Source organism: Lutra lutra, chromosome 2, assembly GCF_902655055.1.
Source record: "Lutra lutra chromosome 2, mLutLut1.2, whole genome shotgun sequence".
NCBI lineage: Eukaryota > Metazoa > Chordata > Mammalia > Carnivora > Mustelidae > Lutra > Lutra lutra.
Window position 1 is genome coordinate 15,568,047 of NC_062279.1, and position 14,936 is coordinate 15,582,982.

Genomic DNA, 14,936 nt, shown 5'->3' on the forward strand with positions numbered 1-14,936 from the left:
CCCCGCCTGCCATATGCCTCTCCCTCATAGGCCCCGGCGCACTCCTCTTCCGCCCCCGTCGCCCCTATGCCGCTCCTTCATAGGCCTGAGCGTCCCTTCCTGTCGGCACGCCCACCCCGCGCTGTGGCCTCGCCCTCGCGCGTGGTTTGAAGACTGGTCCCGCCTGCTGCCCCTGAGGACTGGCGGGTTTCCGCTGGTGGCGCGGGGTTCTGAAAGTAGGAGGGACACCTGAACCCTTCGCGAGACCCAAGGAGCAGAGAGGAGGGAGTCAGAGGCGGGCCTCCCGGAGGTAGGGGAGCAGGCAGCGACCCGCGCTGGTAATCTGTACTTCCCCTGTGGTGCCGAGGCCTTTCCTTCGCTCACCCCCCAGTTCCCTGCCCCTTAATCCTCCTTCCCTGCGCTCAGTATTTCCCCGCCTGTTCTGGCTCACGAACTGTGTTCAGACCCTGATGCAAACAATGAGTCGTTTTCGCAGAGTGTTATCAACACAATCGAGCACCAAATTCTGCATCAAACTTCAAGAGGACATCCTTCGAAGTCGGGGACCGCACGTTAGCAGCTAGCCTGTCCCCAGCATTTCTGCCTATTCGGGTGTACGTCAGGGGGGTAGTCTGTCCATAAATAGACGTCGTCATATATATGTGTGTGTATGTATGTATATATTGATGCCTTTTTAAGTACGGCAGCCCTTTGTGAAGTGCTTAGTACATTTTTCTCAGCACATTTTCTTATTTTATCCTTCCAACAACTCCTGGAGGTACGAATCCCAATCCCCACACGGGTTTAAGAGAGTTAACTCATTTGCTCTTAACGAAAGCAGAATTACCTGAGTTAGATTTGCATCTCGAGAACACCTGGGCCTTTCTTTCTCCTTCCCAAATTGGGAGAGGACCCATGTTTGGCAGGCCCTTTTTCTGCTGCAGTAAAACTGGAGACCACGACCCTCTCCAAACCCTACCAGTGGTTTAGCGCGCCCTTCTTCATAGGGAGTGTGGTCGCACAAGTCCTGTCACCCCGCTGGGATGCCCACACGTCTTCCTGTGCTAAGCTCTCTTACCAAAATGATACTTCAGTTAAGGCAGCAGCAGCGGTTTTCTGTTTTCCTGTAGATAATACTAATTAGTCTAGTTGAGACTTCATTATAGTAAAAGGGTTGGCTACAGGCCATGTCTTCTGACTGAATTCAGTAATTTTTTTTCACAGAATTGTCGCAGAGGTGGCGGACTTTGATCTGGGCCTCGAAGAGGAAGAATTTGGGAAAGGCAGGCGAGGCCTTCCAGGTAAGAGAAATAGGTGGTGGTACTGGGTCAGGGACAGGATGTGATCCTGGCTGAACAATAAGAAATAAAATGATTAAGTGGTTTCGATTCTGGGGAGACTGTAAAGTCTTAGAATCTGGTCCAGATTCTCGAGGGAGTTTGGACTTCTTGGGGGTAAACTGAAGTGTGAATTGAGTGACTTTCTGAATCATTAATTAGTGTCACTATGGCAAGTTACAAGTCGGGTTTTAAGGGTGACTAGTGTGGCAGAGAGGCTGTTTGGATGGGGATCCTGTGGGGATGGTAGAAAGGGGTTACTGGAAAAGAACAATAGATCATTGTATGTTTTCTTATCCCTTACAGGAGATTTTTGGGAAATTATGAGTTACTTCTGTTCAAGCATTGAGAGGCAAAATGACCAAAGTGGAAAAGGTGAATGTACTAATTTGGAATGTACTCTTAAGTAGCAATATTACTATAACTGAGTTTTAATCACATACTTTATTATGAATATTCTAGCAGTGGGAGAAATAGTATAAATGTATTCCAAGAGGCCATAAGGGATTATGTTAAGAAATTATTGCCAGGGGCACCGGGGTGACTCAGTCGGTAGAGTGTCTGCCATTGGCTCAGGTTGTGATCCTGGGGTCCTGGGATCGAGCCCCACATCTGGCTCTCCGCTCAGCTTGGAGTCTGCCTCTCCCTCTTCCTCCGTGATCTCTCTCACTTTCACTTTCTCTCAAATAGTATCTTAAAAAGAAAAGAAACTATTGTCAAATACCAGAACACGACTAAATATTGAAACTGGAGCATATATGCCAGAAAGCACAAAATACTTTTTGTGAAAACACAAAATCTGTTCTCAGGACAGAGGGAACAGGGGTTGACGTGTGATAGACAAAAGAGGAAGGAAGCTTTCCCTAGAGGCCAGGAATCACGAGGCATGTGCCTTCTGTTGCAGCTGTTCCTGGGGTTCAGACCGTCAGGAGTCTGAGCTGGGCATATCTAGGCATAAACCTAGGGAAACCAGGGCTACTGAGGTTGGCTGTCTGTGTCATCACTGTACCTCCTTCTCTCTGCCTCTTCTCCCACTACAGTTCCTGTAAAAGGACTAAGCCAGCCTTTTTTCTAGCCTGACCACCTTTAGTTGTAAAATCAGTATTGACCATGATTGAATGCGGTGTTAAGAAATAACACCGTGGGCAGGTGGGGAAGGGGGCCACCTGGCTGGCTCAGTGGGTAGAGCCTGTGATTCTTGACCCTTTGCTGTGAGTTCAAGCCCCACATTGGGCATGGAGTTTAATTTAGGAAAGGAAGGAAGGAAGGAAGAAAGAGAAAAGAAAAAGGAAAGGAAGGAAGGAAAGAAATTAACTAACATTGTGGTGCATTGTGAAGAAATAAACAATAGAGTTCTTAAACCTACTATTTTAAAAAAACAACAAATATTTTTCTTTTTTTTTTTTTAACAACAAATATTTTTCTTTGGAACTTGGAAATTTACCAAAAATAGTTAACAGCCCCTGTGTGAAAAGGGGTTTTTGATGAACAGTTATGTAAAAGAAGGACGACAGTCCTTCCGCACCAGGAATTAAAAGCATTTCCAAAATGAAAATCCATTATCCCAAAGGATAGGGATGAGGAATATGATAGCCCAAAAGCAGAATGCCAGATGCCTTTCTGGTCTCCATTTCCTTTGCTTTTGTCATTCAGCCCTCCTGCTCTAGTAGTCCAGCCCCCAGCTGTCTTCTGACCCTCAACCCAGCTGTTAACATTTTTTAACTGTTCAGACAACATGAGAGCATAACATATATTGAATTCTTCTTTTTCCTTTGTTGACATTGTGGTTTCTTAGGTCCAGGAAGCATCAGACTGGTTTTCCATTGTGTCTCCATGACTTTCATGCATGGCTTCCTTCCCCTGGTTGTATCAGTATTTTTACCAAATCAAAAGTTTTCTGGATGTCCATGTCACTAAGTGTGAACATCCACATGGTTATTCTGTCAGTTACTGATAAGATACTAGAGCTATAAATCCTATCTAATTGCATTGTGTTAATTTTTTTTTTAATATTTTATTTATTTGACACAGAGAGAGACACCGAGAGAGGGAACACAAGCAGGGGGAGTGGGAGAGGGAGAATCGGGGCAGGGAGCCCAAAGCGGGGCTCCATCCCAGGGCCCTGGGGTCATGATCTGAGCCGAAGGCAGATGCTAAACCACACAGGTGCCCCCGTATTTATTTCTTCATTAAGTAATCATTGCGCTTTATTAAAAGTTAATACATTTCATAGAAGAAAGTCAGTTTCTCACCTAGGTTGTCAGAATGTGGAGGATTTTTATCAGTATGCAAAGCAGATTAAAATAAACCAAATATTCAGGATCTAGCAGTCTGGAGTCCTATGTCATTTTCATTGAAAAAAGCCGTTTCATTAAAAATTATTCCAGCTCTTCCATCCAGTGAAATTATATTCTGTTCCTAGGCATGTCTGGTATGAAGTTTATATTGATACCTTTAGAATTATGTTTGTTTCTTAGTTTATAATTTATAATTTTCATGCGGATCACGTGTAATTGCGAGAGTATTCTTTCTTAGGTCTGACATGTTTGAAGTCCAGTGTGAAATCTAACAGTGTCATGATACTGTATCCTCTCAATCTTTTAGGATGAACCTCTTTTTCCTTTCCGGGAATATATCATTTGCCGTTGAGTTTGTGTTGCAAAATTTTCTGCAAGAATTCAAGAGAATATTTATTGATAAGCACAAGTATGAAAAGGCATTGCCAGAGGTAAATAGGAATTTTTCCCTCGAATGCTTTAGTATATGTTGTTATTTCACCTTAAAAAATGAATATATGTGTTTTCTATATAGATAAATTATTTTATTAGTGAAGATGATACTAATGAAAAGGGAGACTACCTCAGTTATCGATTTTTTTTTTAAAGATTTTATTTATTTATTTGACAGAGAGAGATCACAAGTAGGCAGAGAGGCAGGCAGAGAGAGACAGGGCCCTGAGATCATGACCTGAGCCGAAGGCAGAGGCTTAACCCAGGTGCCTCACAGTTACCCACTTCTATATGAAAAACCAGACCAAAACTTCTTGGCTTAAAAATAGTTCATTTTTTCTTACAGTTCTGTGGGTTGACTGGGGAGGTCTTTGGCAGATCTCACCTGAACTCACTCAGGCTTGCTTAGGCATTGAATTCAGATGCCTGGATGGTCCAGAATATCTGAACTCCATGTATCTGGTAGCTGGTGTTGGCTGTTAGCTGAGGTAACTTGGTGCTTGTCCACATGTCCTTTTATCTTCTTTGAGACTGGAGTTCTAGCATGACAGTCTGAGGACAGTCTTGGTCACAGGACAAATCCAGTGCACAAGCGCTTACTACACCTCGGTTTGCTTCACATTTGTTGATGTGACATTGACCAAAGCAAGTCATGTGGCCAAGTAGAGAGTACGTGAGTGGGCTTAGATAACATCTCTTTGAGGGAGGAATGGCAGGTTTTGTGGCCATTACTTACCTACGATGCAAGCTCTTCTCCCCTTCTAAAAGCCTATCCTTTTTTGGTAAGTAAAGCGTAATCCCAAATCATAAAAGTATTTTCTGGCCCCCTTACCTTGGCATGGCTAACATGGAAACATTGTGTGCAAATAAAAAACACACGTCATTAATAAACAGGGATTAAAGGACTGCTACTTGAATACAGTCATTAAATTAACAGACATAGGTTAAAAATGTGTGTATTCCTATCTCTAAACATGCTTATGATTAACATGGACATTCTAAACCAAGACTAACCAATATTGCAGTTCCATTTATACACTGAATTGTTCTCCCAACTAACCACTGTGTTGGGAGAAAAGAAGAACAATGGATAGAAACAGAAGAAAAGGGAACTGCACAGTAGTGTCTAGAAATGAACTCTGTACTAAGAAATATCACAAAAGTGATGGCCAACGTAGTAGCTCCACTTGGGCAAGGTAGATAGTGCTTGATGCAATAAACTGGTTATAATAAAAACCATAATGATACAAAAGCCGCTTACGTTTGCATGAGGCTTTGTAATTTACAAAACGTTTTCTTATATCCTATCACATTTATCCTTATGATAATTACATAAAGTGTTCAGGATGACATTGATCCCCATTTTGCAGTTAAGGCTTAGGGTGCTTCTAAAATCATAGCACTATTAGATAGAAGAGCCAAGATCTAAAGCTATCTGGTAACTAGCCCCATTCCTATTTCACATTAAAACTTCATGCAAAACTATATATATACATAGTATATATATTATATTATGTATTATACATTCTATAATAATATATAGAATATATGTAATATGGAATATATATATAAAAAATATAGAATATATGTAATATAAATTACGTATTATATCATATATATAACCATATAACTGTATGTGTGTATGTATATATATAGATACCTATCTATATATAGAATATATGTAATAGAATATATATAATATAAATTATGTATTATATCATATCTATAACTATATGTGTGTGTGTGTGTGTGTGTGTATGTGTGTGTGTATGGCAGATAAGGAAATAACCGTAAGGAAATGGGTTTTGACGTTTTACCAAAAAAATAAGTTCTAAAGAAAGAAATTATGTCTTTGTTTTAGTGCTAATTGACAGAACTCTTACATGGGTTAGGATTTAGTTTCCCTGTAACTTCTAAACCAATGGAGAGAAAATGGGAAGCAAAACTGAAGCAAATTGAAGAACGAGCATCTCATTATGAGAGGAAACCGTTGCCCTCAGTATACAGACCAAGATTGTCCAAGCCAGAAGAACCACCCTCCATTTGGAAACTATTCCATCGGCAAACTCAGGCTTTTAATTTTGTTAAAAGCTGTAAAGAGGTAATATTCTTATCTCCTACCTCTTTTTTTTTTGAAGCTACTATAACTTGGGATTTTAAAAAGAAATGTCTGTTTGTCTTCAGTCCACATGAGTATCAAAAGAATTTAGTTGTGATCTAAATATCACATTATGGTTTTTTTTTTTTTTTTAAGATTTATTTATTTGTCAGAGAGAGAGAGCACAAGCAGGGGGAACAGCAGGCAGAGGCAGAAGCAGGCTCCCCATTGAACAAGGAACCTGATGTGGGACTTGATCCCAGGACCATGGGATCATGACCTGAGCTGAAGGCAGACACTGAACAACTGAGCCACCCACGTATCTGAAATATCACACTATTTACAGAAATTATCCCTATGAATTTTTGACCATTTACTTAGTATTAATAATGAAAAAGAATGGGCTATGTAGTGACAATTAAAGATTTGTAATGATGTTTTAAAGTTTTAATTGAAATGTAGTTGACATAGTGTATTAGTTTCACGTGAACAACATAGTGATTCAACAATTACACACATTACAAAATGCTTACCATGATAAGTCTAGTCTCCATCTATCACCAAAGTTACTATAATATTACTGACTATATTCCCTATGCTGTACTTTTCATCCCCATGCCTTATGTATTTTATAACTGGAAGATTGTACTCTCATCTCCTTCACTTAGTTCTCCTGTCTCCCCACACCCCTTTGTTCAGGCAACCACCAGTTTGTTCTCTGTATTTTATGAGTCTATTTTAAATTTGTTTTGTTTTTAGATTCCACATAAAAATGAAGTCTTTTGATCTTTGGTTTTCTGTAGCTTATTTCACTTAGCAGAATATCCTTTAGGTCCATCCATGTTGTTGTGAATGGCAAGACAATGAAGTCTTCTTTTTTTATGGCTGAGTAACATTCTTTTGTGTATATGTACTGCATCTTCTTTATCTTCATTTATCAATGGACACAGGTATCTTTCATACCTTGGCTATTGTAAAGAAACAAAGGACATATATTCTTTTGAATTAGTGACTTCATTTTCTTCAGGTAAATACTGAATTACTAGAATTAATGGATTGTATGGTGTTTCTATTCTTTTTAAATTTTTTTTTAAGATTTTATTTATTTGTTTGACAGACAAAGATCACAAGTAGGCAGAGAGGCAGGCAGAGAGAGAGAGAGAAGAGGAAGCAGGCTCCCCGCTAAGCAGAGAGCCCGATGTGGGTCTCGATCCCAGGACTCTGGGATCATGACCTGAGCCGAAAGCAGAGGCTTTAAACCACTGAGCCACCCAGGTGTCCAGGTGTTTCTATTTTTAATTTTTTCTGAGGAACCTCCATTCTGGTTGCCATCATGGCTACACCAACTTACATTCCCACCAGTGGTGCATAAGTGTTTCCTTTTCTCCAAATCCTTACCAACAGTGTTATTTCTTGTCTTTTTTTTTTTTTTTTTAAAGATTTATTTATTTATTTATTTTAGAGAGAGCAGGGTGGAGGAGGAATAGGGAGAGAGGGAGAGAGAGAATCCTCAAACCGACTCCCCACTGAACACTGAGTCTGACGCAGGGCTCCATCCCAGGACCCCGAGATCATGACCTGAGCTGACAAGAGTCAGACGCTTAACCAACTGAGTTACCCAGGTGCCCCATGTCTTATCTTTTTGACACTAGCCATTCTGACTGGTGTGATACTAGCCATCAAAATCATTTGATTTGATTTGATTTGCATTTCCCTGCTGATTAGTAATGTTGAGCATTTCCTCATGTGTCTGTTGGTCTGTTGGCCATCTGTATGTTTTACTCCTTCCTTACCAATTTGAATGGCTTTTTTTCTTCCTTCTTTTACTTGTCTGATTGCTGTGGTTAGGATTTCTACTACTGTATTGAGTGAAAGTGGGAAGAATGGGCATCTTTTCATTTTTGGGTGTGATGTTGGCTGTGGGTTTGTCATTCATGGTCTTTACTATGTTGAGGCGTGTTTCCTCTGTATTCCCTCTGTTGACAGTTTCATCATTATGTTAAATTGGGTCAAATGCTTTTTCTGCGTCTATTGAGATGATTGTTGGATCTTTATCCTTCATTTTATTAAAGTGCTGTAGATGCTGATTTGTGGATAGAGAACCATTCTTGCGCCCCTGGAATAAACCCCATTTGATCATGGTGAATGATCCCTTTCATGTATTGTGTTAGGTTCGCCTATATTTTGTTGAAGATTTTTTGCATCTGTGATCATCAGGGATAACTGTAGTGTCTTTGTGCGTTTGGGTTAGAGGGTAATGCTGGTGGCCTTGTAAAACAAATTCAGAAGCATTGCTAGGGGGAAAAAATTCCTTCTTCTTGTGTATTTTGGAATAGCTTGAGCACTCTGTATTAAATGTTTGGTAGAATTCATCTGTCTAGCCATCTGGTCCTGGACTTTTGTTTTTTGGGAAGTTTTTGATTACTGATTCACTTTCATTACTAGTAATCTATCTATACAGACATTCTATTTCTTCCTGAGTCAGTCTTTATCCATTTCTTCTAGCTTGTCTAATTTGTTGGCATATATTTTCTTGTAGCAGTCTCTTATAAATCTTTGTATTTTTGTGGATGTCAGTTGTAAATTCTCATTTATTTCTGATTTTTTTAAAGGTTTTATTTATTTATTTGACAGACAGACAAGTAGGCAGCGAGGCAGGCAGAGAGAGAGGAGGAAGCAGGCTCCCCGCTAGGGAGTCCCAATGTGGGGCTCAATCCCAGGACCCTGGGACCATTACCTGAGCAGAAGGCAGAGGCTTAACCCACTGAGCCACTCAGACGCTCCTTTCTTTTTTATTCTTGATGAGTCTGGCTATATTAATTTTGTTTATCTTTTCAAAGAAGCAGCTTCTAATTCCATTGATCTTTTCAATTATCTTTTTAGTCTTTATTTCATTTATTTCCACTCTGATCTTTATTATTTTCTTTCTTCTAATTTTGGACTTTGTTCTTATTTTGCTTGTTCCTTTTCGTATAAGTTTAAATTGCTTTTTTGAGATTTTTCTTGTTTCTTGAAGTAGGACTATATTGCTATAAACTTCCCTCTTAGAACTGCTTTTGCTGTGTCCCAGCCATTGCGTTTCCATTTTCTCTTGTGTCCAGGTATTTTTTTATTCCTCTTTGATTTCCCCATTGACACCATTGACCCCTCTGACCCATTGTGTAGTAACAAGTTGTTTATTCTCCATGTGTTTGTTATTTCCAGTTTTTTTTCTTGTAATTGATTTCTTATTTCATATTGTTGGAACAGATGCTTGATAGGATTTTAGTCCTTTTAAATTTATTGAGACTTGTTTGGTAGCTTAACATGTGATCTATCTTGGAGAATTTTCCATGTGCCCTTGAAAAAGAATATTTTCTTCTGTTTGGGGATGAGATGTTCTGTATAATCTATTAAATGCATATGGTCTAATGTGTCTTTCAAAGCCAATACACTTTATTGATTTTCTGTCTGGAGGATCTATCCATTGATGTAAGTGGGGTGTTAAATTACCCTACTATTATTGTATTACTGTCACTTTCTCCCTCTTTGTCTATTAATACTTGCTTTATATATTTAGGCGCTCCTATGTTGGCTGCATAGACATTTACAATTGTTTTATCCTCTTGTTAGGTTGATCCCTTCATCACTATGTCATGCTAATTCTTTCTTTTTTTTTTAATATTTATTTATTTAGTAGAGAGCATGCAAAGTGGGAGAGGGGCAGAGGGAGAGAATCTCAAGCAAACTTCCTGCTGAGTACAGAGTCCAACAAGGGGCTTGATCCCAGGACCCTGAGATCATGACCTGAGCTGAAATCAAGTGTTTGATGCTCAACCGGTTGAGCCACCCAGGAGCCCTTATGTCATGCCTTTCTTTGTCTCTTTTTACAGATTTTAAATATATTTTGTCTGATATAAGTACTGCTACTCCACCTTTTTTTTTTTCGTTTGTATTTGCATTGAATATCTTTTTCTATCCCTTCTTTTTCAGTTTATATGTCTCAGTCCGAAGTCTTTTGTGGGCAGCATATAGATGGGGTTGGTTTTTTTATCAATTCAGTCACACTTTGTCATTCGATTGGATCATTTAGTCCATTTACATTTAAAGTGATTATTGATATATATGTACCTATTGACATTTTGTTCATTGTTTTCTGGTTATTTTTGTAGTCCTCGTTTTTTTCCTTCTTGCTGTCTTTCCTTGTGATTAATGACTTTCTTTTATTTATTTATTTATTTATTTATTTATTTATTTTTTATTAACATATAATTTACTATTAGCCCCAGGGGTACAGGTCTGTGAATCGCCAGGTTTACACACTTCATAGCACATACCTTCCCAATGTCCATAACCCCACCACCCTCTCCCTACCCCTCTCCCCCCAGCATCCCTCAATTTGTTTTGTGAGATTAAGAGTCTTACGGTTTGTCTCCCTCCTGATCCCATCTTGTTTCATTTATTCTTTCCCTACCCCCCAAATCCCCCATATCAACTTCCTCATATCAGGGAGAGATTGATGACTTTCTTTAGTGTTACGCCTGGGTTCCTCTCTATTTTTTGTGTATCTGTTACAGGTTTTTGGTGTATAGTTCCCACGAGGTTCATGTATAATATCTTATGTATATAGCAGTCTATAAAGTTGGTGGTTGCTGATGTTCCAACACATTATAAAAGTGCTACATTTTTACTTCCTACCTCCGTGTTTAAGTGTATGATGCTATATTTATTTTACATATCCCTTAATTAATTTATGTCAATACTTAACTACTTTGTCCTTTAACCTTCATTCTGGCTTTATAGTGATTGATCTACTTTTACTGTATGTTTTCTTTGATAAGAGAAATTTTTTCCTGTCCTAATTTTCTTCTAGTTATGTTCTTTTCTTTTCCACATAAAGAAGTCCTTTTAACAGTTGTTGGAAAGCCAGTTTAGTGGTGATGAACTTTTTAAAATTTTGTCTGGAAACTCTATCTCTCCTTCATTTCTGAATGGTAATCTTATTGGGTAGAGTATTCTTGGACATAGGTTTATTTCTTTCTGTACTTGAAATAAATCATGTCATCCTCTTCTGACCTGCCTAGTTTTTGCTGAAAAAAAAAAAAAATGCACCTATAACCTGTGGGTGTTCCCTTATATGTAACTGGTTGCTTTTCTCTTACTGCTTTGAATAGTCTATCTTTAAATTTTGACATTTAGTTATGTGTCTGGGTGTGCACTTCCTTGGATTCATCTTGTTTGGGCTCTCTTTGCTTCTTAGAGCTGTTATTCTTTTTTCCTTCCCCAGGTCAGGGAAGTTTTAGGCTATCATTGCTTCAAATAAGTTTTCTCCCTCTTTCTCTTTTCTCCTTCTGGGGCTTCTGTAATGTGAATGTTTGTGCCCTTGATGTTGTCCCAGAGGTTCCTTAAACTATGGTTATTTTATTCATTTCCTTTTCTGTTCAGTGTTCAGCTTGGGTGCTTTCCACAATCTGCATCCTCTAATCTGCTCTGATTTATACTAGTGTATTTGTCCTGGTGATTTTCTTAACCAGACATAATAGGGAATGGGGACTTGTTCTCAGTTCTCCTGCTGTAGGCACCCGTGCAGGAGCCCGATGTGGGGCTTGATCCTTTTTCTCTTCATGGAGGACTTCTGTGCCTATGCTAACTGTTCTGCTTGTGGTTCTCCATACCAAGGTTTGGTTCCTATTTTTGCTTTAGCTCCTCTTACCCTTCTTGATGTGGCCTTGTTTTTATGTCTTTTGTCTTTAGCTGTGGAGGATCTGTTCTGCTGGTCTTTGACTGCTTTCAAAGCAAGTTGCCTTACTTGTGGCAGTTACTTCAGTGTGTCCATGGGAAGTGAACTCAGCATCCTCCTATTCAGCCTTTTTGTCCTACTCCCACATAATGATATTTAAAAGAAGCTATGCTGAGGGGTCTGGGTGGCTCAGTCGGTTACGCATCTGCCTTTAGCTCAGGTCATGATCCCAGGGTCCTGGAATCCAGCCCAGGGTGGGCTCCCTGCTCAGCAGGGAGTCTGCTTCTCCCTCTACCTCTGCCTGCGGTTCCCCTTGCTTGTACTCTCTCTCTCTCTATCCAATAAATAAATTTAAAAACAAAACCAAAAAAAGAATGAATAAAAGAAGTTATGCTTAGAGGAAAAATGACCATATCCATGGACTGAAAAATAATAGAATGACTAGATTTTAGTGGAGAACTAAAACAATACCCACAAAAATGTGAGGAAATGAATGAGTGGAGTATGAAAATTTGAAGGATGAAATGAGGAAGAAAAATGGAACTGAAGCAATAGGAAAATAAAATGTCTCAATTAGTATAGTGTAGAGTTCATAAACCCTGGGTCTTAAATCATACCACCAAAGCAAACATGTGTTTAACTTTCTGTGCTCTCCTTTTGTGCTTTGGAATAATAGAGTGGATTTATAGTAGTAATTTCCTACTTATTAGGTAAGTGGGATTAAGGAGTGGTTGCCGGCTGCTACCCTTGCAAATGGTCTGATGCTCAGAAATAAACAGTTGTGTATTGCACATCATTTATTTGGCACTATGGGGAATATAAAGTATGAAAAGGTGCATATGTGAAGTCAAGCATAAATATATTGTGATTCTGATCACTGATACTATATAAAAACTCAGTGTGCTTAAAATTTTTTAGGATGAAGACCCTTTGTTCCCTTGTAAAGGGAAGCTAACTCAGATCTCATCAGAAGAGTTTAGGAAATAGGGACACCTGGGTGGTTCTGTCGGTTAAGTGTCTGCCTTCAGCTCAGGTCATGATCCCAGGGTCCTGAGATTGGTTCCCAAGGTCCTGGAATTGAACCCCTGGGGGGGCTTCCTGCTCAGCAGGGAGTCTGCTTCTCCCCCTGCCCCTTCCCCTGCTCCTATGCATGAACACGCTCTTTCGCTCTCTCTTTGCCTCTCTCAGATAAATAAATAAAATCTTAAAAAAAATAGTTTAAGAAATAAAATAACAGCCTTTGTGTTCATTTTGTGTAAATCCAATTCAAGTATCGGAAATTAAATTCCTGACAGGTTCATTTGATCTTGAATTAGAATAGGAGTATGATTGCTAAAAGTTAACAATTACCAACTATAAAATTTATCTCAGGAAGATTTTTTTTTTTTTATATTTTTAAAATTTATTTGACAGACAGAGATCACAGGTAGGCAGCGAGGCAGTCAGAGAGAGAGAGAGGAGAAAGCAGGATCCCTGCCGAGCAGAGAGCCCAATGTGGGGCTCAATCCCAGGACCCTGGGATCATGACCTGAGCCGAAGGCAGAGGCTTTAACCTACTGAGCCACCCAGGTGCCCCAGGAAGATTGTTTTAATGTCAGTAATTTAGTCCCTCATTGAAATCTCATTTCTGAAAATGGAAGTTTTATTTCCTTGATAGGCTTAACAGCTGCTATTAACTAAGTGGAAAGAAAATAACTTGTGTATCCCTTTAATAGAAGAAACTCTTTGGGGCAACAAATGCAAATGGTTATATCAAGTGCCACAGCCATTAACCTTAAAAGAAGTGTCTCATAGAAAAGACTATTTATAGTCTTATACTTGTTAAAGGTAAACATTTTAAATCTTAAGCTTTTAATATTAACTTGTAAATATTTAAAACATTTAAAAATTTGTTGTCCACATGTTTTTATATGTATTAGAGAATTTATTAATTTTAGTCTAGGTCATTTTTTTTAAGATTTTATTTATTTATTTGAGAGAGAGAATGAGAGAGAGGGAACATGAGAGGGGAGAGGTCGGAGGGAGAAGCAGACTTCCCACTGAGGAGGGAGCCCGATGGTGGAACTCGATCCCAAGACTCCAAGATCATGACCTGAGCTGAAGGCAGTTGCTTAACCAACTGAGCCACCCAGGTACCCCTAGCCTTAGTCACTTATAGTAACATTTAGGTTGTTTCAAAAAATAAGTTTTAAATGGGTGGCACAGTCAACTGAGCCTCAGACTCTTGGTTTTGACTCAGGTCATGGTCTTAGTGTTGTGAGATCAAGCCCTATGTCAGGCACCTCACTTAGCACAGAGTCTGCTTGAGATTCTCTCTCCTTGTGCCTCTCCCCCTAATGCATGTGTGCTCTGTCTCTCTCTTTAAAATGAATAAGTAAGTCTTTTTTTTTTTTAAGATTTTATTTATTTATTTGACAGAGATCACAAGTAGGCAGAGAGGCAGGCAGAGAGAGAGGGAGAAGCAGGCTTCCTGCTGAGCAGAGAGCCTGATGCAGGGCTCGACCCCAGGACTCTGAGATCTTGACCTGAGCCAAAGGCAGAGGCTCAATCGAAGGCAGAGCCACCCAGGTGCCCCAATAAATAAGTCTTTAAAAGAAATAAGTTTAATTTCATAAACTAGAAAGTGAAGCTATAATAGGAAGTCAAGCTAGAGTGATTGAAAAGTGATTTTTCTCCCTTTTTTTCTCTTTTTGGTCTGGATATTTGAATGGTTTCTGCCTTGAACATGTATTACTTGAGTGAATAAATATAATTAGATTTTGATTGGCATAGTCACAATAATTATTTTTCTTTTTTTAGGAATAAAGATGCTCAAATTCCAGTTTTCCAAAATTTGATAAAATTCTTCATGAGCATCGACTAGCTACAGTTGTTTTTGGATTTCTGCTTTTATTAATTTTTCTACTATTATTTTTGCTCTTATAAAGGATGTTCACGTATTTGCTTTGGAATACAAAGTGGGCGATGGGCAACGTATTTACCTGGTGACAACCTATGCTCAACTTTGGTTTTATTATAAATCCCGGTAAGTCCATCAAGGACAACACATTAAAGTTACATTTCCTTCATCTAGT

The 14,936-nt window shown here is 39.1% G+C and overlaps 1 protein-coding gene across 7 annotated transcripts in view; it reads left to right on the plus strand.

The window, feature by feature from the left end:
- Positions 1 to 70: 70 nt before the first annotated feature.
- PRIMPOL (primase and DNA directed polymerase) overlaps positions 71 to 14,936 on the plus strand; it is a 52,778-nt gene continuing 37,912 nt past the window's right edge. For 4 of the 7 annotated variants that reach the window (XM_047714805.1, XM_047714786.1, XM_047714822.1 and 1 more), the window contains exons 1-6: positions 72 to 289; positions 1,204 to 1,280; positions 1,623 to 1,691; positions 3,921 to 4,044; positions 5,907 to 6,146; positions 14,790 to 14,887. In XM_047714805.1, the coding sequence (XP_047570761.1) occupies positions 5,967 to 6,146; positions 14,790 to 14,887 (278 nt within the window). In that variant the 5' untranslated portion in view covers positions 72 to 289; positions 1,204 to 1,280; positions 1,623 to 1,691; positions 3,921 to 4,044; positions 5,907 to 5,966. Of the gene's footprint in view, positions 290 to 1,203; positions 1,281 to 1,622; positions 1,692 to 3,920; positions 4,045 to 5,906; positions 6,147 to 14,789; positions 14,888 to 14,936 lie in introns of all 7 variants that reach the window. The other 3 variants (XM_047714796.1, XM_047714844.1, XM_047714814.1) reach the window with 2 other exon arrangements.